The 25,329-nt window shown below is 40.5% G+C and overlaps 1 protein-coding gene across 1 annotated transcript; it reads left to right on the forward strand.

Annotated features, from left to right (window-relative positions):
- The first annotated feature begins 11,497 nt into the window (after window positions 1–11,497).
- Window positions 11,498–23,047, forward strand: LOC109927552 (schlafen-like protein 1). Its single transcript, XM_020527590.2, has 3 exons — window positions 11,498–11,833; window positions 16,961–17,638; window positions 22,862–23,047. The coding sequence occupies exons 1-3, from the start codon at window positions 11,498–11,500 to the stop codon at window positions 23,045–23,047; spliced, it is 1,200 nt and encodes a 399-aa protein (XP_020383179.2).
- Window positions 23,048–25,329: the final 2,282 nt, after the last annotated feature.

Genomic DNA, 25,329 nt, shown 5'->3' on the forward strand with positions numbered 1-25,329 from the left:
AGTCATAGAAACTTTGTAAAATGAACTGCAGCATAAAGGAAATCTAAAATCTTCTGCAATTTTGTGTTTCTCAGAGAGAGGAAATTCTGTTAGGTCTGTGCACTCAGTCTCTTACTGTAATTAAAAATAACATTGATCTAGGATAAATAAAAAAAGTCAACATCTGTGTCCAAATTTTCATTTGAAACAGAAAAAAAAGAATCAGTTTCATTTGGTGCTACAGTATATTATTCTACATCAGTATCAAGTTGTCATGAGTAAATTTGACTTCCTGGTCAGTGCTTTTGGATTGAATTCATTGAGTTCTTCCTGTGATTCTAAATACTCTAGCATTTCTGCATCAATAAAGTCATCTCGAGACATGAATCATTTTCCCTCACAGCTGTTTTCAGAACCATTTCCCAACTTTAATTGCAGTTGCTTTCTGTCACAAGTTCCTTCATTAATGCCTATTTCCTCAGATTGGAAGAGAAACCTAATTGATTCAAGTAGCAGATTGATATTAGTATTTAACAACAGAACTGCCTCCAATGAAATGATTTCTTTCCTTAAATAAGGGGGATCAAAACTGCTCACACTACTCCAGACATGGTCTCACCAGCATCTTGTACAGCTGCAATCAGACTTGCCTCTCTTATATTTCAGAAGTAGAGCTAATGTTTTGAGTCCGGTATGACACTTCATCAGGTTCTGAAGGAATCAAAAAGTTAACTTTTTTTTCTCTATATGCAGATGCTGTCAGACCTGCTGAGTTTCGCTAGCACTTCATTTTTGCACCAAATCTTTCTACTCATTGAGCTGAATAGCAGTGCGACAATCAGTGTGAGAACACAGTTTGCCTGCATTTCTTTGTTCTCTTGCACATTGGGCAAAAATTACTATTTCCTGAGCACAGCAATGAAGGTTTAAACCCAATGGTGGAAAAAAATCTGCTAAAGGACTCTGAAAAGTTGTTTCATATTCTCCTAACTGTACAGACTTCTATTTCTTATTTTGGTTTAGGACAGTGTCATGCATTCCACATTCCTTGTATCTTTAACCTTGCTTCAAACAAAACAGATGTTTTCACAATTAGAATTTTCCTCTGAATTAACTATCCCCTCCTCTGCATCTACTAAAATTTATTTTCAGAGATCATTACTGAAATTTATATCACAACAGATTTAAAGTGATTTGCAAAAGCAGGCCAGTTGGCCTCTCAATCCTGTTCCACCATTCAATAGGATCATGGCTGATTCGACATTCCACCCATTCACTTTCCTGCTTTTCTCCATAACCCTTGAATTCCCTCCTGATCAACAATCTATCTCAACCTCAAACATGCACAAGGACTCTGCTCCCATATCACTCTGTGGCAAGGAATACCTCTAATGCTGCCTGACCTGCTGTGTTCCTTCAGCTCCACACTGTGTTGTCTCTGTTTAAATATGATTGTCTTGGATAGTGTATTTTATGAGAGTCAACTGACAAGGATCCATAGTCTGCAAGGCAATGTGGATGCAGAGGACAGGTTAGGAGACAAAATAATGCAGAGCAGTATAAAATTCATCCACTACTGATTGAATGCCTGGGTGTCTATTAGTTCAATGATTTAATGTATTTTATTAATGACTGTTTCTCGATGAACCTAAGTTTTAGACCAGTGAGTTTTATTTTGAAAAGGGATTTCTTGGATTAAAGAGGTTGGAACAGATACATCCTGAAAGCTATTGGAGCATGTTTCTGCACTGTGAAATAATGTGTAATAATAGGAACATAGGAACAGGAGTGGGCCATTCAGCCCCTCAAGCCTATTCCGTCATTCAGTGGGATCATGCCTGATCTGTGGTCTGATTCCATATCAGACCTTTGGCCCATATCCGTCAATACCTTGGCATTAGCAAGAAAAAGTATCTATCTCAAGTCTAAAACTAACTATTGATCCAGCATCCATTGCTTAAGGGGCAACTTTTTCACACAGAGGGTGGTGCGTGTATGGAATGACCTGCCAGAGGAAGTGGTGGAGGCTGGTACAATTACAACATTTAAAAGGCAGCTGGATGTGAATATGAATAGGAAGGGTTAAGAGCAACATGGGCCAATGACACTAAATCTATTTACAAAATCTGGTCAGCATGGAGGAGTTGGACTGAAGGTTCTGTTTCCATTCTGTATTTCTCTATGACTCTATGACTCAAAGTGCTTCCTAACATCTCTCCTGAATGGTCTGACCCTAATTCTCAGACAATGCCCCCCAGTTCTAGGATCCCCAACCAGTGGATATAGTTTATCTTTATCTACCCCGTCTTTTCCTGTTAATATCTTAAAGGTTTCAATCAGATCACCCATTAACCTTCTAAATTCTAGAGGAAATAGCCAAATCCACTTCAATGAGCTATGTGTTTAGATTCACAGATTGAAAATAACCAGCATGATATTTAAGTGTAAAGTTTGTCACATGGCTTGGTTGCTGATTGGAAATGCTAAGTCTGAAGCAGGTGTTGTTTTGATGTCAGAATTTAAAACAGATTTGGTTTGAAATGGAACTGAACCCGTGAATCACATTTTAATTCTACAAAGTTCGGAATATTCCCAGATAGCTCCATGGGTGGGGATGTTTCATGCAATACCACAGAATCCAGAGCACCCTTTATACTTATTTAACCAGTCTCGCAAATCTATCGCTGAGTTTAAAAAGACAAAGGGAATTAGAGAGAAAACAAATGAAAGATAATAGTCAACATTCTTTCTTTGTCGTTTGATGTTTCCCGTCCCTCAACATAAACATCGTTTTGATATTTTATATGAAACTGCTGGGGAGTCATGTAGTGGAGTCTTTAATCCTGAAATAAAACGAAGCACGCGGATGCTGGAGATCTGAAACAAGCCAAAACAGAAATTGATGCAGAAACTCAGCAGGTCTGGCACATCTGTGGAGAAAGCGAACGGGTTAACGTTTTGTGACCCTTCCCTATATCTTGCTGCTTCTGTGTTACAACAATAGAATTATTACTGTGCCTAAAACTGAATTTAAACCTTCAGAGATGCGCTCGCTTATATCCATCATATTTTGACGCTATTTCTCGATTTATCTAAAACAAAACTTGCAGCGATGTAGTTTTGTTTTAATCGAATCATTTTGGGACTTAATAACGGAACATGTTAACAATATCACACTTCCATTTCTCGGAGGGGTACATTTACAGAGATTATAGGAAACAGCAGAGAATTCTTAACGGAAGTAACCACAGGTATTGAATCCCAAAAGGCTGTTCCTTCGATTAATGTCCTCAATGAAGCAGCGATGCTTACTTAATATACTACTACAGTGAGAATCGTGTTACTTACAACGAACACTGTGGTTTAGTCTATTTTTCTTTAAACAACAAGTCCCAGATTGTTAAGACAGAGTTTAAAGTCAATGCACCGACATTCACCTCCAAACAACTCTTCCTGAATATCAAATACTATACAGGATTGCTCATATCCTGTGTGGAACTTGCCCAGTCTATATCCATTCAAATGGTGTTCTCCACATTCAACTTCATTCCAGCGACACAGCCTACGCAGGATAAAGGCAAAATACTGCCGAAACTGGGAATCTGGAATAAAAACAAAAGATAAAAAAAGGCCATATCAGACTCCAAACTCTGTTCCTCTCTCCACAGATGCTCCCAGACCAGTGAATTTGTCCAGCATTGTCTGTGCTTGTTACAGTCTAACCATAAGTTTCCACCCTAATTAATATCTCTAGCAAAATTAATTGAGTCATACAGCACAGAAACACTTCTTCGGTCCAACCAGTCCATGCCAACATAATCCCAAACTAAACTAGCCCCACCTGCTTGCTCCTGGCCTATAAACCTCCAAACCTTTCCTATTCATGTACTTAACCTCATGTCTTTTAAACGTTGTAATTGTACCCACATCCACCACTTCCTCTGGACATTCATTCCACACAGGAACCACCATCTGTGTAAAAAAAAATTGACCTGCATGTCTTTTTTAAATGTCTCCCCTTTCACCTTAAAAATGTACCCCCTGGTCTTGAAATCCCCCATCCTAGGGAAAAGACAACTACTATTAACTCTATCTATATTTCTCATTATTTTCTAAACTTATAAGAGGTCACCTCTCAACCTCCTACACTCCAGTGAAAAATGTCCCGGCCTATCCAGCCTTCCTTTATAACTCAACCCTTCCATACCCAGCAATGTAAATGTCTGCTGAACCTTCCCCAGCTTAATAATATCCTTCCCATAACTGGATGACTAGAACTGGACACAGTACTCCACAAATGCCTCACCAATGTCCTGTACAACTTCAACATGACTTTCCAATTCCTATACTCAAAGGACTGAGCAATGAAGATAAGTGTGCCAAATGCCCTTATAACCACCCTGTCTACATGTGTCATAAACTTTAAAGAATTATGTACCTGAACCCTTAGGTCCCTCTGTTCTACAACATTACCCAAGGCCCTACCATTAATTGCATAAGCCCTACCCTTGTTTGTTGTACCAAAATGCAATACCTGGCATTTATCCAGATTGGACTCCATCTGCCATTTTTAAGCCCATTGACCCATTTGATCAAGATGCCTTTGTAATCTCAGAAAACCTTCTTTACTGTCTACGGTGCCACCAATTTTGGTGTCATCTGCAAACTTACTAACCATGCCTTTTATATTCTCATCCAGATCATTTCTATAAATGACAAACAAAAGAGGACCCAGAACCAAACCTTTGCAGCACTGCTGTCAACAGGCCTCCAGTCTGAAAAGCAACCCTCCAACATCACTCTGTCTCCTACTGTTAAGTCAATTGGTAAGCTCACCCTGAATCCCATGTGACCACACTTTACTCATTAGTCTACCATGCAGAACCTTGTCAAAGGCTTATTAAAGACCAAGAAAACAAAGTCGACTGCTCTGCCATCATCAACCTTTCTGGTAACTTCTTCAAAAAACTCAACCAAGTTTACAAGACATGATTTTCCCAGCACAAAACCATGCTGACTATCCGTAATCAATTTTTGCCTCACTAAATGTCCATAAATCTTATCTTTTATACAATCGAAATATTAATAACTGTCCTTGTAAAATTGTTGTATGTTTTGAGACTGAGAGAAATTGCGGATGATACCTGTACTAAATTACTATCCTTTAGAACTGGACTCATACTTGAGAAATGGGCAGAAGACTGATTTTAAGTTGAAAATATTACTGGGAAGGAATTAGAGACACTTCCTATAATTAATCTGCTTAGAGGTAAGTGACACACCTCTGGAGCAGGTAGGGGTTGAATCTGAGCCTCCTGGACCAGAGGTGTGGGCACTACCACTGCACCACAACAGCCCTGACCTGAGGTTATTTAACAACTCCACAGTTAAGAGTAGTCAACAATTTATCAACGAACCGTCATTCCATTAAACGAGGCTGCTGCGTGATATTGATTACTTTCACTTATCCACAAAGTTTCAACTTGGTTAACGGTTCATCTCTCTGAGGATGTCCCTGCAGTTGGGTCATCCTGAACAAACTGACTGAGTGTAAGCTGCACTCCACGTTTTGACCTTACATCAGGATTTTACATCATATCTCACCATCCTTTGTGACATCAACTCACCAGGATCATTTTAATTAAACAAAACCACTCAGACTGTTAGAGAAAAAACACCGATGATAAAGGTATGTTTGCTGTCTTGGATGTGCAAGTGCAATTTTCTGATCTTGCTGACTTGAGACAGTAATGTTATCTGATGCATCTCATTAATTGATCAGATTGTCAAATTTATCTTTTTAAACTCTGATCCACCCGGCAGGGAGGTTCGAAGGAAACTGGATGAATGGTCCGGGGTAGTGACAGCTTCATATAGTTTGAGAAATACCTGTTTCCCACATAGTTCTACATTTGTAGGCAAAGCTGTTCAAAAAAAAACACGTAGTAACGTTTCTTTGATACAAACTATTTGATTTGTTACAACGCTACACAGCCAGAAAGTTGCCCTCATGTTTCATTTCTGTCTCCACCTGGTTAATATTTCGTCTACTTTAAAGCTCCTTTTGTGTTTTAAAATTATACTTTCTCAATTATTATTTAGCGAATTATTTCGCTATAAACAGTATCTCTCTCAAAATGCCGAACTCGCATTTTGAGGGGAGATTAGTTTCAAATTGGCCTCCTCAGTGTTCTCAATGAATCTCCAGTAAAAGTAAACATTTTCCTAATGAACCCGTTCGAGCCTGTTGCTATATACCTCTCGAGCAGGTGGGACTTAAACCTCGGTTTCCTGGCTCTAAGGAAAGGACACTACCACCATGCTATGAGACCCTCTGGACTAGTTCAACTATTACAATGAGGACCACTAATGATGCATCATGACTGAGCCCTCTAGCGGACACACTGTTCTTTATGTGGATCTGAAGGACGGTCATTCAGTTTTTGTATGTTTCCAAACATCTGTAACGCCTTGGGTGGAAGCTGTAGAAACTTAAAAAATCAAAATGAAATTAAAGAAACGAAGGAAAAAAGAGCACGATGCAAATGGAAATCTCTTTTTTTGTTTTTATAAAAACAGTCATTTGATACTTGCTGCACTAGGAATGTGTTCAATATTACTTCACATCAGGAAATGCTAAATATTTGAGAAATGAAAAGAAAAATTGGAGCATTTTGGCTTTGTAAAAGCAGATTTTTTTGCTGTAATTTGAAAGTGGATTGTTTGTTACAGCATAACCTGTAGTTAAGAAAAGGAAAGATGGATTTTTGTTTGTTCAAGAAGAATATGGCAAGACCAGCACCTATTAGCAGATTGTTCCTGAAAAGTGGGGATGAACAATATCTTGAACTGCTGCTACCTGTGAGACGATAAACTACATCTTTTGTTTAGAATTGTCAGAAACAAGCATAATTGTTATGAATATAGACAGATTTTGTACACAGTTCTGAGGAAGGGTCCCTCGACTTGAAACATTAACTCTGATTTCTAACCACAGATGCTGCCAGACCTACTAAGCTTTTCCAGCAATTTCTGTTTTTGTTTCTGATTTTCAGCACCCACAGTTCTTTAAGGTTTTAGCAAAGTACCAGAATAGCCCAAGCTAAACATAGACATGCATGGGAATTCCATGGTTCTCAAACCATAATGCAATCAATAAACATATAGAACTGGACCCCATATACAAACCCATACAGAACAAACCCGGAAATGACACAACTCACCATAACAGACTGGACAGTATAAATTCCAAGCAGGGTAGAACAACATCACTTCATCGGAGGCCTCACTGATGATGTTACCTAGCATGGTGACAAAACGTCTGAATGAATACAAGCCAGCTCATGCGAGGAAGTCAACAACCTCACTTTTCAGTTTTTACCAAGCTTTTTGTAGCCTGGAGCAAACTGTATTCCATGATTATGTTGAGTGTTTTCATGTGCAGCTCCTGCTCAGTTTCTTAAAAAGGTTGCTTTTAAATTTTTGGTTGCATCTTAGTCCCACACTCCTTAACTATGGGTACACCATGTTGGGTGGTGGGGGACCTGGCTATTGGGCATCACTGGGACTGTGTAACATTATGGAAAATGACATTATGGAAAATGATATCTTAATTTGATTTTGATACATTTCTGCTCCAGTTCTGTAAGTTTGTGCTGACCCATTGATTTGTTTGCAGTACAGTATCCCACCAGGGGCTGTCTAATCTGATTAATCTTGAGAGTAGACATGTAGTGCTCCAGGCTGTAGAGTGGGCCTGGTTGACTTCAGGAGCAATAAATCCCTACCCGCTCCAATAGGAAAACTCTTTTGGATCAAGTTGCAATCAGGTGATCCCAAGTTCCCTGTCCAATCAGGAACCTCACTGCTGCAGTCTCCCCCTGCATGAAGCTCTCAGTGAACCAGAGGCCAGCAGCCTTAAGGATATGGAGAGAGTCAGTTTGGGTTTGAGGGGGAGTTAGCTGTTCAGCCATGAGGGGCTTCATTGGTGAGCCGGTGGTATTTCAGGAGGCACTGCCGTGTGGGGATCGGGGATGGGATGGTCAGGAGACAAAACAGCCAGGTCCTGCCCTCCATCTCTGCCCCAGATTGGGAAAAATCCACTCCTGCTACCTGCAGGCAGTTTGCCCTAGTTTCCATGTACATTTCCTGTCTGACAGGAAGGCAGGTGATTGGGCCAGGGGCAAGGTGAGTTCCTTCAGTGCCTATTAATTGACCACTTAAGGGTTTCAATTGATGTTGGTTGGTGGCACAGTGGCTCAGTGGTTAGCACTGCTGCCTCCCAGCACCAGGGACCTGGGTTTGATTCCACCATTGGGCAACTGTCTGAGTGGAGTTTGCACATTCTCCCTGTGTCTGCGTGGGTTTCCTCCCACAGTCCAAAGATGTGCAGGTTAGGGTGGATCGGCCATGCTAAATTGCCCATAGTGTTCAGGGATGTGTAGATTAGGTGGGTTATAGGGGGATGGGACTGTGTGGGATGCTGTGAGGGTCAGCATGGACTTGTTGGGCTGCAGGGCCTGTTTCCACACTGTAGGGATTCTATGATTTCCCAAGAAAGTCACCATGAGCTTTCTCATGCAGAATTTAATTGCTGAGATTGTGGGAAGGGAGTGAGTTTCTCTCTGGGACTGACCTGCCCTTCTTACCACCTTTGGAGGGGGAAATCACTGATCACTGAATCGCAGAGGTGTTACCATGCTGTTAGAAGCCATTCAGGCCATCATGCGTGCACCAGCACCAGCTATTTGATGTGGCTTTTGTTAATTCCTAGTTTCCCAGTCAGTTGAAACAATAAAAATTGAATGACGTTCTTGTGATTGCTCTGTATAGTTCTGATACCTTGGAGTGTACAGTTTAAAGTTTAATAGGTACAAATCAAGTTAACTGTTATGTATTAAGTGATCTCCAGCACCGTGTTACTGACAGGGAGGGGGTGGTGGCATGGTCTTCTTTTCCCACCTCCTGACTGATATATAGAACATAGAACATAGAACATTACAGCGCAGTACAGGCCCTTCGGCCCTTGATGTTGCGCCGACCTGTGAAACCAATCTGAAGCCCATCTAACCTAAACTACTCCATTATCATCCATATGTTTATCCAATGACCACTTAAATGCCCTTAAAGTGGGCGAGTCTACTATTTTTGCAGGCAGGGCATTCCACACCCTTACTACTCTCGAATAGATATGTCTTCAAAGAAGAAGTATTTTAACTCTTTGTGTTTTGTGACTTTCAAGAGCAGACAAAAATCAGGTTTCCTTGTTATTTCAGAAAATGGAAGAATAAATGTTGTGGTTTCGACTGCACACTGCATTCACCATAGCACGCAGTCACTCATACACATGGCCACACGTGCACAAGGAAAGGCGATTTTAAATAGGGGTAGCATGCACTTAATTTTACTTAAAATCCAAATAACTGTATTCACTTGTTATGCTTGAGACTTTTGAGATGGAAGCTTGACATTTTGTGGGTGTGACAATTTCCTTTGGGGGATGTGGAGATTGATGTCTTCACCACAAACTTCCACAGTGACATCCCACTGGCAACAGCTGGCTCTGGCTTTGCTCTAGTTCAGGTACAACCAAGCCACCGTAGCAAAGTCCTGACTTGGTTCTTCACATCAGTAGGTAAATGCCTAGCCCCACTTCTCTTCTACGAGTTAATTTGAGACAGGATCCTTTCTTTACTGGGCTGGATCTGTTGCCTTTGAGTCTCTCTGCCTCTCAGGTTGACTGACTGACCAGCCAGCATTTAAAAAAACGTGTGTGAATAGATGTCCCTTATCAAAAGCTGGTTTCTTCAGGAGACTGTGGTATCTATTTTTCCATTGTCCACACAAATGACCCTTGATCACCTCAATATCATAAAGTTTGAGATTCAGCAATTGACAACTCCTTGTGAATGAATCGGTTTTTCCTTACCACCATTCCGAGAAATTCGATTCTGCAGACAAGTAGCTTTGAGGGCACTGCACCTCATGTTTCTGCAGATATTTGGGTAACTCCAGTTATTAAATCCATATTTTCATCTTTAAAATCTTAACAATGCAAATTTAAAGTTCACTTACTTGCACACAAAGATGGTGATCCTGCAGAGGGTGATTCCAAGAGAAAATGGGACTGCCTTGTATTTTGGGCAAGTTTTCTAGCCTTCTCTCCATTTGGATGCCCCAAAACCACCTCTGTTCCAACACAAGTGTCCAACAATATTCATGCATCTGCCAACTGTATGCAGATCTTTCAAAAGGAACTCCCAGGTTCACAATCCTGTCCCTATCACCAATTCTTGATCACCACAGGACTTGGCAAATACAATCTGGTAGAAACCTGAGCATGACTTTGTTTATCATAGGGACTTTAAGTTGGTGATCATACTTGGACGAGGTATCAACCCATGATGACTGTGTCATTGTAACCTCCTTTCATCTATGTAGCTGGTCTTCTTTCACACATTCTGCCATTAAGGACTTTTTGAACACACTTTGTCTGGGACCACTCTCCCATCGCCTTGTCACCATGGGTGGCCCTACAAGGAGCAAAGAGCTCCCAATGACATCATTCAAGGATTCATCAGAACTCACAAGCCTCTCCACCATGCCAAGATGGCGACTCATTGAACAAGAGGGCAAGATTATAGAGTCAGTTATAGACGAAGACAAACGTCATATATTTGAGACAGTGGGGAATTGGGATTGAATTCCATCCCATGATTAATAAAACCTAAGATTGTACTCCTTAGAATTCAGAAGGTTAAAGGGTGATTGGACTGATGTTTTCACGATTATAAGATCAATGGAGAGAAACTAAATCTGCCGACGAGAGAATCTAAGACTAGGAACATAGTTTAAAATTAAAACCAGACCTTTCAGGAGTAAAGTTTAGAAGTCTCATTTACTCGCAGCAGTTGATCCTGGACCAATTGTTAAATGATAAATTTCTGTCAGCCAAAAGTATCAAGGAATATGAAGCAAAGGCCCCTTTGGAGTTATGTCACAGTTTAGCAATGATCTAGTTGAGTCGTTTTACAAGCTAAAGAGGTTAGATGTTTCACAATTGTTCTTACATTCAGTGTAGGATTTGCTGCAAGGTGGACTATGAACTTTTAAACTGGAATTTTGGATAAGTTGTAGCTTGCTGGAAGAGGGCATTTGGGAGGCGAACTAGAAGACTAGTGGAGTAATTGAGCCTTGACATGACAAAGGTATAAACAGCAATAGATTGGCAGAAGTAGGAGGGTCGATGTGATAACGATGGAAGCTGATGGTCTTGTCACTGAGAGGATTGGAGAATGGAAATGGTATCCATTGATTATGATGTTCTGACTGACCTGTCTTCTTTGTGCAACTTCTTTCAGGTAGAGAATTTCTGCCCTTAGTTAAGGGGAAAGCCCAGCAAGAAATTTTGACCTTCAAGTCTTGTGGGACAATGGAAACACCACAGACAGTGCTGAACATGTAAGTGTTTGCTCTGCGCCTCAAGAAAATCTGCAAAATGCTTTTTTAGCAAAAAGCAATGGATGACAACGATGTCAAGGCTCCTTGTTTGTCATTATTTGTGGGTAACTTAAATCCAGATTACTCAAAGGAGCTGCTGAGTTACATGCTGAAGGATTTACTTGCTGCAATCAACATTGTCCTGCAAAGACATGACATTGAAGTCTTCAAGAAGCACAAACGAGCCCATGCATTTATCCACCTGAAGACAGAGAATGGAGTTCAAAATATCTTGAAACAACTTCAAGATCCTGCCATTTTGGATCAAAACCATATGAAAGGATTGGTAGTTAAAGGGAAAACATTAAAGGTTGCAAGGGATATCCGTGACTTTTCAGATTACACTTTTGATAAGGTAAAGGAAATTTCATTATCCATTTGGATTCATATTCATTTAACTCCTCCCATGTTCATTAGTAGGCATCAGAAAGGTGAAAAACTTAATTGATTTGGAATGGGAATTTGTTGTCAAAGGATTCGGGGGGGGCCAGGTGGCTAGTGTTTACAATACTGTCCAAGAAAGAGGAAAGGAAAGCATGTCAGGAAATAATAAACCATTCTGCTTTTCCCCACTGTTGCATAAATGTTTTATCCTGACTTGACATCATTGCTGAACTATTGGTGATTCATTTATTCTATGAACTGCCCATATCTCAATTACTACAATCACTTGAAGAATCTCAGTTTGGAATCCAGGAATACAGGATGACGTTAGTTCAGGAAAAACTTTAGAAAGCATTTTTTCACATCAAGTGTGGGAAAACAGTAGATACTGAATGATTAACTTTAAATTAGAAATTGATAGGTCAGACAGAACCAGCACAGATTACTAAAGAGCGCTTGTTTAATTCGTTGTTCTAAGGAAGCTACGGTGTGTATAAATAGCATGGATGTAACTTTAATGAAATCCTACATCATATTGGTATATTTTATTGTCATCAAACCTAAGCACTTACAAAAATATCATAATTTAATCAGTTTTGTAACATGAAACCCAGTTTATTGTTTCGTAATAAAATAAAATCTGACATATAACTTCTGTTGATTTTTTGCAGAATTAACTGGGCGTATCAAATTTTGGTGTGAGCTTTAAATAACACACACATTCTGACTGTAGACTGTATAAGTAACTCAAGCTTACAGAGCCACGTTGTGGCAAATGCATTTCCTATATCTAATACAAGGTTATTCACATTGGACGGTACCGTTCTGTTGTACAGATTTTATCTCTGCTGTACTGTAAAAAGTCTCATTGCACATATAAATGCGAAGGGCAGTGATTTAACAAAGTTTGTATTATTTTTAACTTGTTATTGGGATGTGATTGTAGCTGGAAAAGACAGCATTTGATTTCAATTTCTAATTGCCCTTGAGAGCAGTTAAGAGTCAGCCACCTTGCTGTATGTAGATCTAGGGTACATATGGACTAAACGATCAGGACAACAGATTTCTTTCCCAAAAGAGGATTTGTCAAGCTGTTGGACTAGTAATGTCACTGGACCAGTAACCTAGAGATCCAGAGACCCAGTCCAATGTTCTGGGGTGCATCAGAATCCCACAATGACAGATGCTGGAATTTGGTTTCAATGAAAAAAATCTGGGATTAAAAACTTGACTAATGGCAACCATGTAACTAATGATTATTGTCATTACTCACCTGATTCACTAATGTCCTTCAGGGAAGGAAATCTGCTGTTCTTACCTGGTCTGGCCTACATGTGACTCCAGATGCACAACAACATGGTTGATACTTAATGGCTCTAGCGAGACATTCAGTTTAAGACTAATTAAGGATGGGCAACAAAGCTGCCCCAGCCAGCTACACATCCATCGCAAGAACGAATAAATAAATGCTTTTTGTGACCATCAATGGTAGATTCATGGTTAACATTACTGAGGCTGCCTTAAATTCCAGATTATTTTTCATTTGTTGAATTGAGCCACCAATTGTGTTGGTGGGATTTAAAACCACTGGCTCTGGAGTGTTAGATTAATTGAAATTGCCACAATGTCACCAGCTCCTAGGTTCAGTTGAAAAGAGTGACAAAACTGGCTATGACCTATCTCAAACAATCATTTCACACTTGCTAGAGAACAAAACCATTGCGGGTTTGGTGGAAAAGGACAGAGCAAATTGGCTGCTCACTCCTTAGGAAATGAGCTCAATGTACAATTGATGCAGGCAGGCATGGGTATGCCTTCTTTACCACCTTATCTATTTGTGTTGCCACTTTCAGGGCGCTGTGAACTGGCACTCCATAATCCCTCTGTATATCAATGCTTCGAAGGGTCCTGCTATTTGCTGTATACTTTCCTCTTGCATTTGATCTCCCAAAATGCATCACCTCACCCTTGTCCAGGTTAAACTTCATCTGCCATTTCTCTGCCCACCTTTCCAACTGATCTATATCCTGCTGTATCCTTTGGCAACCTTCCTCACTATCCACAACTCCACCAATTTTTGTGCCATCTGAAAACTTACTAATCACACCACCTATATTTTCTCTAAAGCATTTATATATATATCACAAACAACAGAAGTCCAGAGCACTGATCTGTGTGGAAAATCACTGGTTACAGACCTCCTGTCAGGAAAACATCCCTCCACAACTACCCTCTGTCTCCTATGACCAAGCCAATTTTGTATTCAACTTGCCAACTCAATGTGGATCACATGTGCCTTAATCTTCTGGACCAGCCTCCCATGAGGGACCTTGTCAAATGCTTTAGTAAAGTCCGTGTTGATAATATCCACTGCCTTACTCTCATCAATCATCTTCCTCAAAAAACTTAATAAAGTTTGTGAGACAACTCCTTCCACGCGCAAAGCCATGCTGACTATTAAGTCATTCTTTTCCAAATACAAGTAAATCCTGTAAATCCTGAAAAAATCATTGTGGCTAACTGGCCACAATTTCCTGGATTATCCCCGTTGCCCTTCTGAAACAAAGGAACAACATTGGCTATTCTCCTGTGACCTTGCCTGTGGCTAAAGAAGACACAAAAATCTCTGTCGAAAACCCAGCAATCTCTTCCCTTACCTCTCTTGGTATTCTGGGATAGATCCCATCAGGCCTGGGGACTTATCTACCTTAATATCTTTCAAGACACCCAACACCTCTACCTCTTTAATATTACATGCCTTAGAGTATAAACCTTCCGCTCCTTTATCTTCCCATCATCCATATCCTTTCCCTTGGTGAATAACAATGTGAAAAACTCATTAAGGACCTTACCCATCACTCTGGTTCCATGCATAAACTCCCTCCTTTGTCCTTGAGTGGACCTACCCTTTCTCTCGCTACACTCTTGCTCCTAATTTGCATATAAAATGCCTTGGAATCCTCCTTTAATCTTAATTACCAAGGACATTTTATGGCCCCTTTTAGTCCTCCTGATTCCTTGTTTGTGTTCTTTCTTGTTCCATTATATTCCTCAAGTGCCTTGTTTGATTTTGGTTTCATAAATGTTATGTATGCTTTCTTTTCCTTTTTGACTAAACCTTCGAAATCTCTTGTCATCCAGGGTTCTTGAATCTTGCCATCCTTATCTTTCAGACTGATAGGAATATGCTGATCCTAAACTCTGATCAACTCCCTTTAAAAGACTCCTTTCTGAAGAAGAGTCCAGACCCGAAACGTCAGCTTTCCTGCTCCTCTGATGCTGCCTGGCCTGATGTGTTCATCCAGCTCTACACCTTGTTATCCCATATGTCAGATGTGGATTTAGCGTCAAACTGCTGCCCCAATCTAATTTTTCCAGTTCTTGTTTAATACTGTTGTAAATAGCCTTCCCAAAATTTAACATTTACACCCAAGGATTAGTCTTAAACTTATCCATAACTATCTTAAAACTTATGGAATTATGATCACTGTTACCAAAATACTCCCCACTGAAACTTTGATTACGTGGCCAGGCTCATTCGCCAATTAAAGGTCTAGCGTAGTCCTTACCCCAGTTAGACTACCTTTATATTGTTTCAAGAAACCCTCCTGACTATACCTAACAAATTCTGCCCCATCTCAGCCCCTGGCACTAAGGGAATCCCAGTCAATATTGGGGAAATTAAAATCACCCACTAAAAACAACCCTGTTATTTTTACATCTTTCCATGACCTGCTTACATATTTGTTCTTCTATCTCCCACTGACTATTGGGAGGCCTACAGTATAACCCCATGATAGTGAATGCACCTTTCTTATTCCTAAGTTCTACCCACATGGCCTTGTTGAATGAGCCTCCAAGATGTCCTCTCCAAGTACAGTTGTGACATTCCCCTTACTCAGTAAAGGAACTGCCCCAGCCATTTTAATCCTTCTCTATCATACCTGAAACATCTAAACCCTAGAAAGTCAAACTGCCAATCCTGCCCTTCTCTCAACATTATAGCTCCATGTACAAATCCAGGCTCTAAACTCATCTGCCTTGCATTAAAATAACTACACTTCAAAGTGCTGTGCTCATTCACCTGGTCGTGCTCGTTCTTCCTATTAGACTTACTTGATTTAATCTCCACCTTATCCTCAATCACTCCACATGCAGACCTACTGCTCTGGTTTCCGCCCCCTTGCCAGACTTGTTCAAACCTTCCTATTATATGATGAAGTTTTCAATTCACATCTTCCATCCATGGTCCATCCTGATTGAATCCTATCCAATTTTATCATACAATTGTGACATCCATCAATCCTACCTTAGGTTGGTATCCAAAACGTAAACAACACGACCTGTGGCAATATTGATATTGTATGGAATTAGAAAATTACATTTCTATTCCGGTGTCCCTGATTACCATAAGACCATAAGACATAAGTATAGATTTAGGCCATTCAGCCCATCAAGCCTATTCTGCCATTCAATGAGATCATGGCTGATCTGATAATCCTCAACATCTTTTTCCACATAACCCTTGATTCCCTTCTTGATTAAAAGTCTATCTCAGCCTTGAATATATTTAATGATCCAAAGTGAACAGCCCTCTGTAGTAAAGAATTCCACAGTTATACCACCCTCTGAGAGAAGAAATTCCTTCTCATCATAGTCTTAAATGTGTGACTCCTTATTCTAAGATGACTCCCTGTGGTCCTAAATTCTGCTACAAGGGAAACAGTCTCTCTGCATCTACCCTGTCAATCCCCTAAGAATCTTGCATGTTTCAATAAGGTCACCTCTCATTCTTCAATATTCAAATGAATAGTGGTCTAGCCGTCACAACATCTCCTCATAAGATAGGCAACAGCAATGCCTTTTATATTTCAGTTTATTTTTCCTAGCTTTATGTGCCCAAGCTATGGAAGAAATTTATCCTGAACGTTTACATTTATGTTTAAAGAGCATTTGAGAACCATTAAAGAAAATTACAATTTTATCATACAAATGCGACATCCATCAATCCCACCTTAGGTTGGTATCCAAAACATAAACAACACAACCTGTAGCAATATTGGTCTTGTACTTACCTTTGTATTTTGATTATTCCCAGAACAATTCTCCAGATACGTCAAAATATGAATCCCACAGTCAAGGACAAAAGGACAAGAGGAGACTGGAACAAACACATGACACATTGGGATACACCACAGGGAAATCCAGCTACCTTGCAAACAAAGTTATGGATCATTTATCAACTCCTCTGAGTGGTACCAAGTCAGACAGCGCCATCATCGGTGGGGAGATTGCTGGGCAGGAGCGCTTATTTTACGGGGCACTGATGGGGAGTGAGACAAGGAATGTTGAATTCAAGCGAGGAGGAGGAGAATACCTGAATGTGGCTCTGAAGAACCATGTTAGGAAATACGTCTGTGCATTTCTGAACAGTGAAGGAGGCAGTCTGTTTGTAGGTGTGAACGATGATGGCACTGTTTGTGGTGTCGAATGTAATCACAAAGATGAAGATCGGGTTAGACTTCTGATAGATTCAATTGTGAAAGGGTTTAAACCACCACTCTTCCCCAATTCCTACTCTATCACCTTCCTTCCAGTCATCAAGGATGGGGACACCGGGATGTTTCTGAAAGTTATGAGGTTAACTGTGCATCCACCCAAGAAGGATGGTGATGTGTTACTGTATGAGACTGACCAGGGTGAAGTGTACATTCGTCGAGATGGTAGCATCCAAGGTCCACTATCAGGAAGTTCCATTCAGGAATGGTGCAGACAGGTAATGCACAAGCTTCGGTGAATTATTACAGGAGTATTTCACCTTCATTCTACAGATCTACATTGGGTTTAGCCATATAAATTGCTTTTAAGAAAAGTTCTTATTCCACTTAATAATATTCTGAGTTGAGAATGGGTGATGTTTTGAAAAGTCTCCCAAACTATCATAGTCGGACTGAGAAGGGTGGTGACTTGCGTGAGACAGAACCTTTGTTCCCAGTTTTGCTTCCTTTCTGTTTATTCATGCACAAGTTACACCTGAGTTTGGAATTCCTAGATTTTCCATAACTTGGCATTGTCCTTTTTCCCAAGTTATATTTATTTTTACTACTTTGTACCATTTAATATTCACTTGTCCTACTCTCAGTGTATCTTAAGTATACTTTCACCTTGCTTTATCTTCTCCCCATTTATTTTGAGTCAGTATCTTAAGTCTGAGATCTGACTGTTTCTCAATTTCCTGCTGACTATTGGGGATCCATAGCACAATCCCAATAAGGTGATCATCCCTTTCTTTTTTCTCATTTCAACCCAAATAACTTCCCTGGACATATTCCCAGGAATGTCCTCCCTAAGTAGAGCCATAATGTTATCCCTAATCAAAAACTCAACTCCCCCTTCTCTCTTGCCCCCCTTTCTACTCTTCTATAGCATCTATACCCTGGAACATTATTCTGCCAGTCCTGTTCCTCTCTGAGCCATGTCTCTGTAATAGCTATGATATCCCAGTCTAATATTCCCAACCATGCGCTGAATTCATCTGCCTTACCTGTTAGGCCTCTTGCATTGAAATAAATGCAGTTTAATTTATCAGTCCTACGTCATTCTCTGCTTTGTTCCTGCCTGCCCTGACTGTTTGATTTTGTCATAGGGTAAATAGACAAGATCTTTTCCCCAGTGTGGCGGAGTCCAAAACTAGAGGGCATAGGCTTAAGGTGAGAGGGAAAAAATTTAAAAGGCCCCTAAGGGGTAACTTTTTCACACAGAGGGTGCTGCTTGTATGGAAGGAGCTGCCTGAGGAAATGGTGGAGGCTGGTACAATTACAACACTTAAAAGGCACTTGGATGGGTATGTGAATGGGAAGGGCTTAGAAGGATATGGGCCAAATGCTGGCAAATGGGACTAGATTTATTTCGGTCGGCATGGACGATTTGGACCGAAGGGTCTATTTCCGTGCTGTACATCTCTATGACGCCAAATCATATACTTAGGCTTCTTTAATAGATACTTGAAAATGACATTAAATCAAGGCCATGTCCTATTGTCTCAGGAAATGTGAAAGATTGCACTGCCACTATTTGAAGAATAGGGGAGCTTTGCCTCTTTAGCATTTATTTTGCAACACAGCTAGAGTCAGAAAAGACATGGGATTGTACATGCCAAGGGATGGTCACCCCACAGTGAGAGGTCAGGATCGTAAATGGATGGCTGTTTGGAAGAGAACACGTGGCAAGCACATTCACCCAAGATAACAGGACATGGCCCTGATTTAATGTCATCTTCACTTCTCTATAAAAGAAGTCTAAGTACACAACTTCAGTTAATGACTGATAAATGAATGTGCTGGGGAGAAGATAAAGCAAGGAGAAAGTATACTTAAGATGCATTGACGGTAGGATAACTGAAGGATATCAAAGAGGACAAAGTAATGAAAATACATAAGAAACTGAAAGAACTGTGGATACTGGAAATCAGAAACAAAAACAGGCATTTTTGGAAATCTCACCAGGTCTGGTGAGAATTTTCAGAATGGTTCTGAGGAAGAGTCACTGGACCTGAAACATTAACTCTGATTTCTCTCCACAGATGCTGCCAGACCTGCTGAGATTTTCCAACAATTTTTTTTTAAGTAAAAATACATCTGACTTGGGAAGAGGCAAAATACCAAGTTATGGAAAATCTAGGAATTCCAAACTCAGGTGTAACTTGTGCATGAATAAACTGATAAGAAGCAAAAGTGGAAATGAAGGTTCTGTCTCACCCAAGTCACCATGCTTTCATTGTCAGGTTGTGATTGTTTGGGAGACCTTTCAAAACATCACCCATCACCACTTTCTAACCAGTACTCGGCTTTCAAACAACTGAGAGTGATGACACTTTGAGACAGTGCAGTCCAGACAATGGCACTAGTGGGCAAGGGACTGCATAAGGGAATCAGCGAAGATTAGAACCATGGTCGTCACAGGAGATTCCATAGTTACTGCTCGCACAGGTGTTTATGTAGTTGCCACGGTGTGTCACAGTATCATAGAATCTTACAGTACAGAGGAGGCCCTTTGGCCCATCAAGTCTTGTCTTGACGCCAGTATAAAGGACATTACGGATGGACAATATTCTGTAGAGTGATGCACATCAGTACCTTGGACAAGGTGAGGACAGGCATTGAAGTCCTGTTGTCTGATTTTCAGAAACTGGGGTCAAGTTAAACAGTAGGACCTCAACGCTAGTAATCTCTGGATTACTCCCAGTGCCAGGAAACCCTGAGAGTAGAAGTAGGAGCATAGTGAGAATGAAGAGGTGGCATGAGGCATGGTGCAAGATGAAGGGTTTCAGCTTCAAGGGACATTGAGATTGGTTCTGAGGCAGGAAGCACCTATTTAAAAGGAATGGGTTGCACTGCTGTAGCACTGGGATAACTGTGCAAGGTTCACTCATATGATTGGGGAGGGTTTAAACCAAATTGGCAGGGTGGAAAACCAACATATAATAGCAGAAAACAGGAATAACATTCATAAAGGAACGGGGAGTGTTGGATAATACCAGGGGAGGAAGTAGTATCATATTAGTAGGAGGAGGTCAGTGAGCTACAGACACAGAGGCATATGGGGATATGGTGAAGTGGCAGTACTGGAATACATGGCAAAACATGGCTTAATAATGATGATGACTGGTATCTAACAGTCAAGGATACAATGTTCATAAATGGTTGGGCAGGAGCAAAAAGTAGAGGATGTAATGTGTTGGGAAGGTGTTGTAGTGTTGGAAACAGAGTTTGACCTGACAGAGACAAAAGATGGAATTCATTTGATTGGAGTTAAGGAGTAAAAAGAGAATGATGATGTAGCTTAGGGTATCCTAATTGTTTCTAAAAGATAGAGAGAGAGAAAATGTGCAGGGAAATCAGGAATGTGTAACAATTATAGACTGTTGAAATTGCGGTGATTTCAATACCCAAATATCGATGGGGATAATGTTGAAGTGCAAGGAGCGAATTGCAGAACCATGTTCAGGAACCTTCAATGGCACAACTTGCCTTGTAGGGGAGCATTTGGGTAAGAGTGATCATTGTATAACGATGTTTAGGGTAGCAATAGAGAAGAGTAAGCAACTATCTAAAGTAGCACACTTAAATTGGAAGGTGAACTTTGATGGATTGAGAGGTAATCTAACAAGGGTGTTAAAAATAGGGAAGCAAAGGCCAACAGGAAAGAACTGTAACGTCAGATGGATAACTTTTGAGAAAATGACAGTTCAGTTGCAGTTTATGTACATTCCACCAATGGAAAAAACAGCAGGACCAAAAACAGGGTTCATTGGATGACAAAGAAGCTATTATGATGATTTTTTTTTTAAAAAGGCAGAAGGTGGGTCTGTAAGATCCATGTCAGGTGAATTCTTCATTTGAGAACCAGACCAAATGAAATCAATTAAGAGGGGAAGTGAAGAGGAATATATTACTAAGCAAGAGAAAATGTGAGAAAAGAGTGACAGTTAACATAAAGTTGAAGCCGAAAATCTTCTAGCACCATGTAAATAGGTTGAGTGGAATCTCCTGGGGCTGAAAGGAAGAAAAATGCCAGCACAGAGCAAAACTGAAATACTTAATGAGTGCTTTATATTGGTGTTCACAAAGGTCTAGATTTTCTAGTCTTCAGAAAATTGGAAACCGGACCAAATGATATTGAAATCTCCCAGATATCCCAACAAACAGACTCTGTGGGGCTTGCTTGTGAACTTTGAACAACCAATAAGTAACTCTCCCGTGCTCTGGGACCATCTTCAATTCTGACATCTGAGCTGGTTACTTGACTAGTTACCCAGGAAATGTTGGGTAGAAAAAAAGTAGTCTGATATCTTGTTAACTAATATAATGACCAACCAGTTTTGGTCCCATTATTTAAGGAAAGATAGCATTTCACTGGAGGCAGTTCAGAGAAGGTTCTTGAGGATGATTCCTGGTATGGACGGATTATCCATACTAGGTTGGGATTCTACTCACTGGAGTTTAGAAGAATAAGCAATGATCTCATTGAAACATATGACATTGTTAAGATGTTTGACAGGGTAACTGCTGAGAGGATGTTTCCCCTCAGAGGGGAGTCTAGGACCAGAGGGTGTAGTCTCAGAATAAAGGTGCACCAATTTAAGACTGAATTGAGGAGGTATTTCTTCTCTCAGAGGGTTGAGAGTCTCTGGAACTCCTTTCCACAGAGAGCTGTGGAGTCAGTCTTTGTGTTTATTTAAGGCAGAGATAGCTTTTTGATCAGTTGGGAATCAAGGGTTATGGGAAGAGGGCATGGAAGTGGAAAAGAAGAATGTGGGAGCAGCCATGATCCTAATGAATGACGGAACAGGCTTGATGGGTCGAATGGCCTACTTCTGCTCCAATTTTTTATGGTCTTATGTAGAAGAGTTGTAATGGAGTCGAAAATTAACTTTATTTCTCTCTTCACAGATGTAGCCAGATCAGTTGAATTTCTCCAGCACTTTCTCGGTTTGTTTCAGATTTCCAGCTTCCACAGTATTTGCTTTTATTTTATTCTTCCAGTTTTCTTAGTTCAAAGCACTATCTTCTCCCATTTTTAGCTCACAGTCCAAAAGAAATGGTTTTTATAAGTGCTAATGCCACAACGCCGTCATCTCGTCTCCCCATACTGAAGAAGTTGTTTTCAATCCGAAATATTAACACTGTTTGTCTCTCCAAGTATGCTGCCAGAACCTGCTAAGTACTTCCAGAACTTTCATTTTATTTCAGATTTCCAATATTTTATTTCAATGAGTAGGGACAGCTTGATACCAAGGTCGCAGTTGAATTTACTTTGCTCTGAAGTGAATGAAAGCCCAGTTATGTTTGTGTGGGAGAACAGAATCGAGGGTTATATTGAGCTTTAGATGAGGGAGGAGGTGGGGAACCTCATGTGGCATGCACTTGATGGGCCAAGTGGCCTGTTTGTGTTTATTTTATGCCATTCCATTATCATTCTCATTTTGTTTGCTCCTAAGAAATGGACAGTGGAAATCAAGAAACTGCAAGACACAATCGACAGCTTAGTCAAACAGGAACACCGCTTGCAGGAGGAACTTCGTCAGCAGCAACAGTCAATCCTGGAACTGCAACAGTTGCAGCAAGAACTACAGGCAATGAATTCAGACAAGATCGCAGTGTCAAATCTGTGCTGCATTATTTAACCGCACGGGAGATCAGGCCAACCCACAGCACAGCCGCCAACCCAAACTGAAAATCTTACTACAGTCATCGGGGAAACAACCTTAAAACAAGCAACTCAGAAAAGACAGTTCAATAAAACCTCTGCCGCAGACCTGAAATTCTCAATAGGCCTCAAAGCATTAATGAGATGTTCCAGACTTTATTGTGAGTTGCATCCAGCTTTGTCATTATCGATCATGGAGATTGACAGTCCAAAGATGGTGTTTGAGACTTTGAATTCCCTCCTTTCCACTTCAATGCTGCAGCAACTGGCACAAGTATGGTTCAACTTGTTACACCTCAGTGGGTTTAGGTTTTTGCCCATGATGCTAATACTAAAAGCGAGTGTCCCAGCATGTTCGGGAGCAAAAGAAACCCTAGACAAGTTGAGAAGCATTCTGTAGTTTTCCAGCTCAATTCGTTGAATTTATAGCTTCTTCAACACAGTAAAACATCTCAAGATGGTTGTCATAAAATGCGACAGACGATGCAGATGTTATACAGAGGTGACCAAAAGCTTAGTCAATGAGGTTGATTTTCAGATTGACTCATGGAGAAGATGAAGAGGTTTAGGGAGCGAATTCCAAGCCTAAGTTCTAGAGGCGAAAGCACAGCAGCCAATGTTGCGGTAATGGGAACCAGTGATGTGAAAGGGGGCAGAGTTGGCAAAGAGCAAAGATCTTGTCACTGGGTGGGTCATAAAGTTTGGAGCAGTCATGGAAATATCAAATGTACGGATTGGGAATTTCCAAATTATGATGTTGACAGGATGGGATATAATACATGTGAGGAAGCACAAGGGTGAGCAGAGAATGGGATTTGATGGGAGTTTAGGCACAGCTGATGTTTTTAACAGTTAGAGGTGAGAAAGCAGGAGGAGGCCGGAAGCTTATTGGAAGAAAAGGGCGCTGCAAATCGAAGTGTTTTCATATATTTCTGCAAATAGATCTCTGTAAATAAAAGAAGAGCATTTGTGGTAATGATGCAGCAGCAGAGTAGACCAAAAGAAAATATTCTCAGTGCTCATTAAGATTATGATCAAAAAGCAACACTGACACTCTTTTTAAGATAATCATTCTGTGATGCAAAAATTCACTAACATATGTCATAAGGCATAGGTGGTTATGGGGATAGGACATGAAAGTGGAAAAGAAGAACGTGGGAGCAGCCATGATCCTAATGAATTACGCAACAGGCTTGAGGGGTCGAATGGCCTACTCCTGCTCCAATTTTTTTATGGTCTTATGTAGAAGAGTTGTAATGGAGTCCTGGTGGTGTATGTCATTGCAAGGTCCATATTTATTGTCTATTCCTAATTATTAAGTAGCAAAGCTACTGCCATGAACTGCTGCAGTGTGTGTAGTCTTGGTGCAACCACTGTACTGTTGCACTGTCCCAGGATATTTACCCAGCAACAAAGAACAGAGATAAGAGGGGTTTAGGAGCCTTGGTGAATTGCTGCATACATTCTGAAGGTTACTTTTTGTTTGTAAGGCTGGGGATGCAGTTACAATCAGATGTCAAGGCTAACAATCATAAATGGATTGCAGATAGGCTTTTTTAGTGCAGGGTTAGCATCCCTACCTCTGGCTTAGACTGGCCCCCGAGTTCAAGTCCCACCTGTTCCAGAGGTGTGTAATAACATCTCTGAACAGGCTGACCGAAAAATATCTGCATGAATTGAAGATGGATTAGATTGCAGTCTTGCTGGTAGAAACATTGAAGATTTAAAGTGCTGAATGAATGAGATACCAATCAAGTGGGTTGCTTTGTGTTGGTGGAGCTGCACTCATCCCAGGAGTTGGGGCAGTAATGCTATGAGAATTTTGCCAGTAGGGATGGTGGACAAGAGTAGTGGGAATTGACACAGAATTCCAGGCCTCTGATCTGCATTTGTAGCCACAGTATTCATTAAGCTAGTAGAGTTCAGTTTCAGCCAATGGTGACACTCCCCCCGCATTATAACAAGTTGATAGTGGAGAATTCAGCATCAAGTGAAGTTGGTTAAGACTCTCTCTAGATAGAGTTGGCCATTGCCTTGCACTTGTGCAGCAGAAATTTTACTTGTATAGCCAAATGTATTCTGGTCAGGTTCCTAAACATTATTGGAAAATAAGATTTGGTTTGTATCACAGTTGGGAGTGTGACATGCTCGAATATTCCTCTAGTGAGCTATATTGATTGTTCATGTGATAAAAAGACTATTCCATGGGCTCCAAACAGAACTTTTTATAACTCAAACTGTGCGTACGCACATATCTTC

Source organism: Rhincodon typus, chromosome 27 (genome assembly GCF_021869965.1).
Source record: "Rhincodon typus isolate 14 chromosome 27, sRhiTyp1.1, whole genome shotgun sequence".
In the NCBI taxonomy this organism is placed as follows: Eukaryota; Metazoa; Chordata; class Chondrichthyes; order Orectolobiformes; family Rhincodontidae; genus Rhincodon; species Rhincodon typus.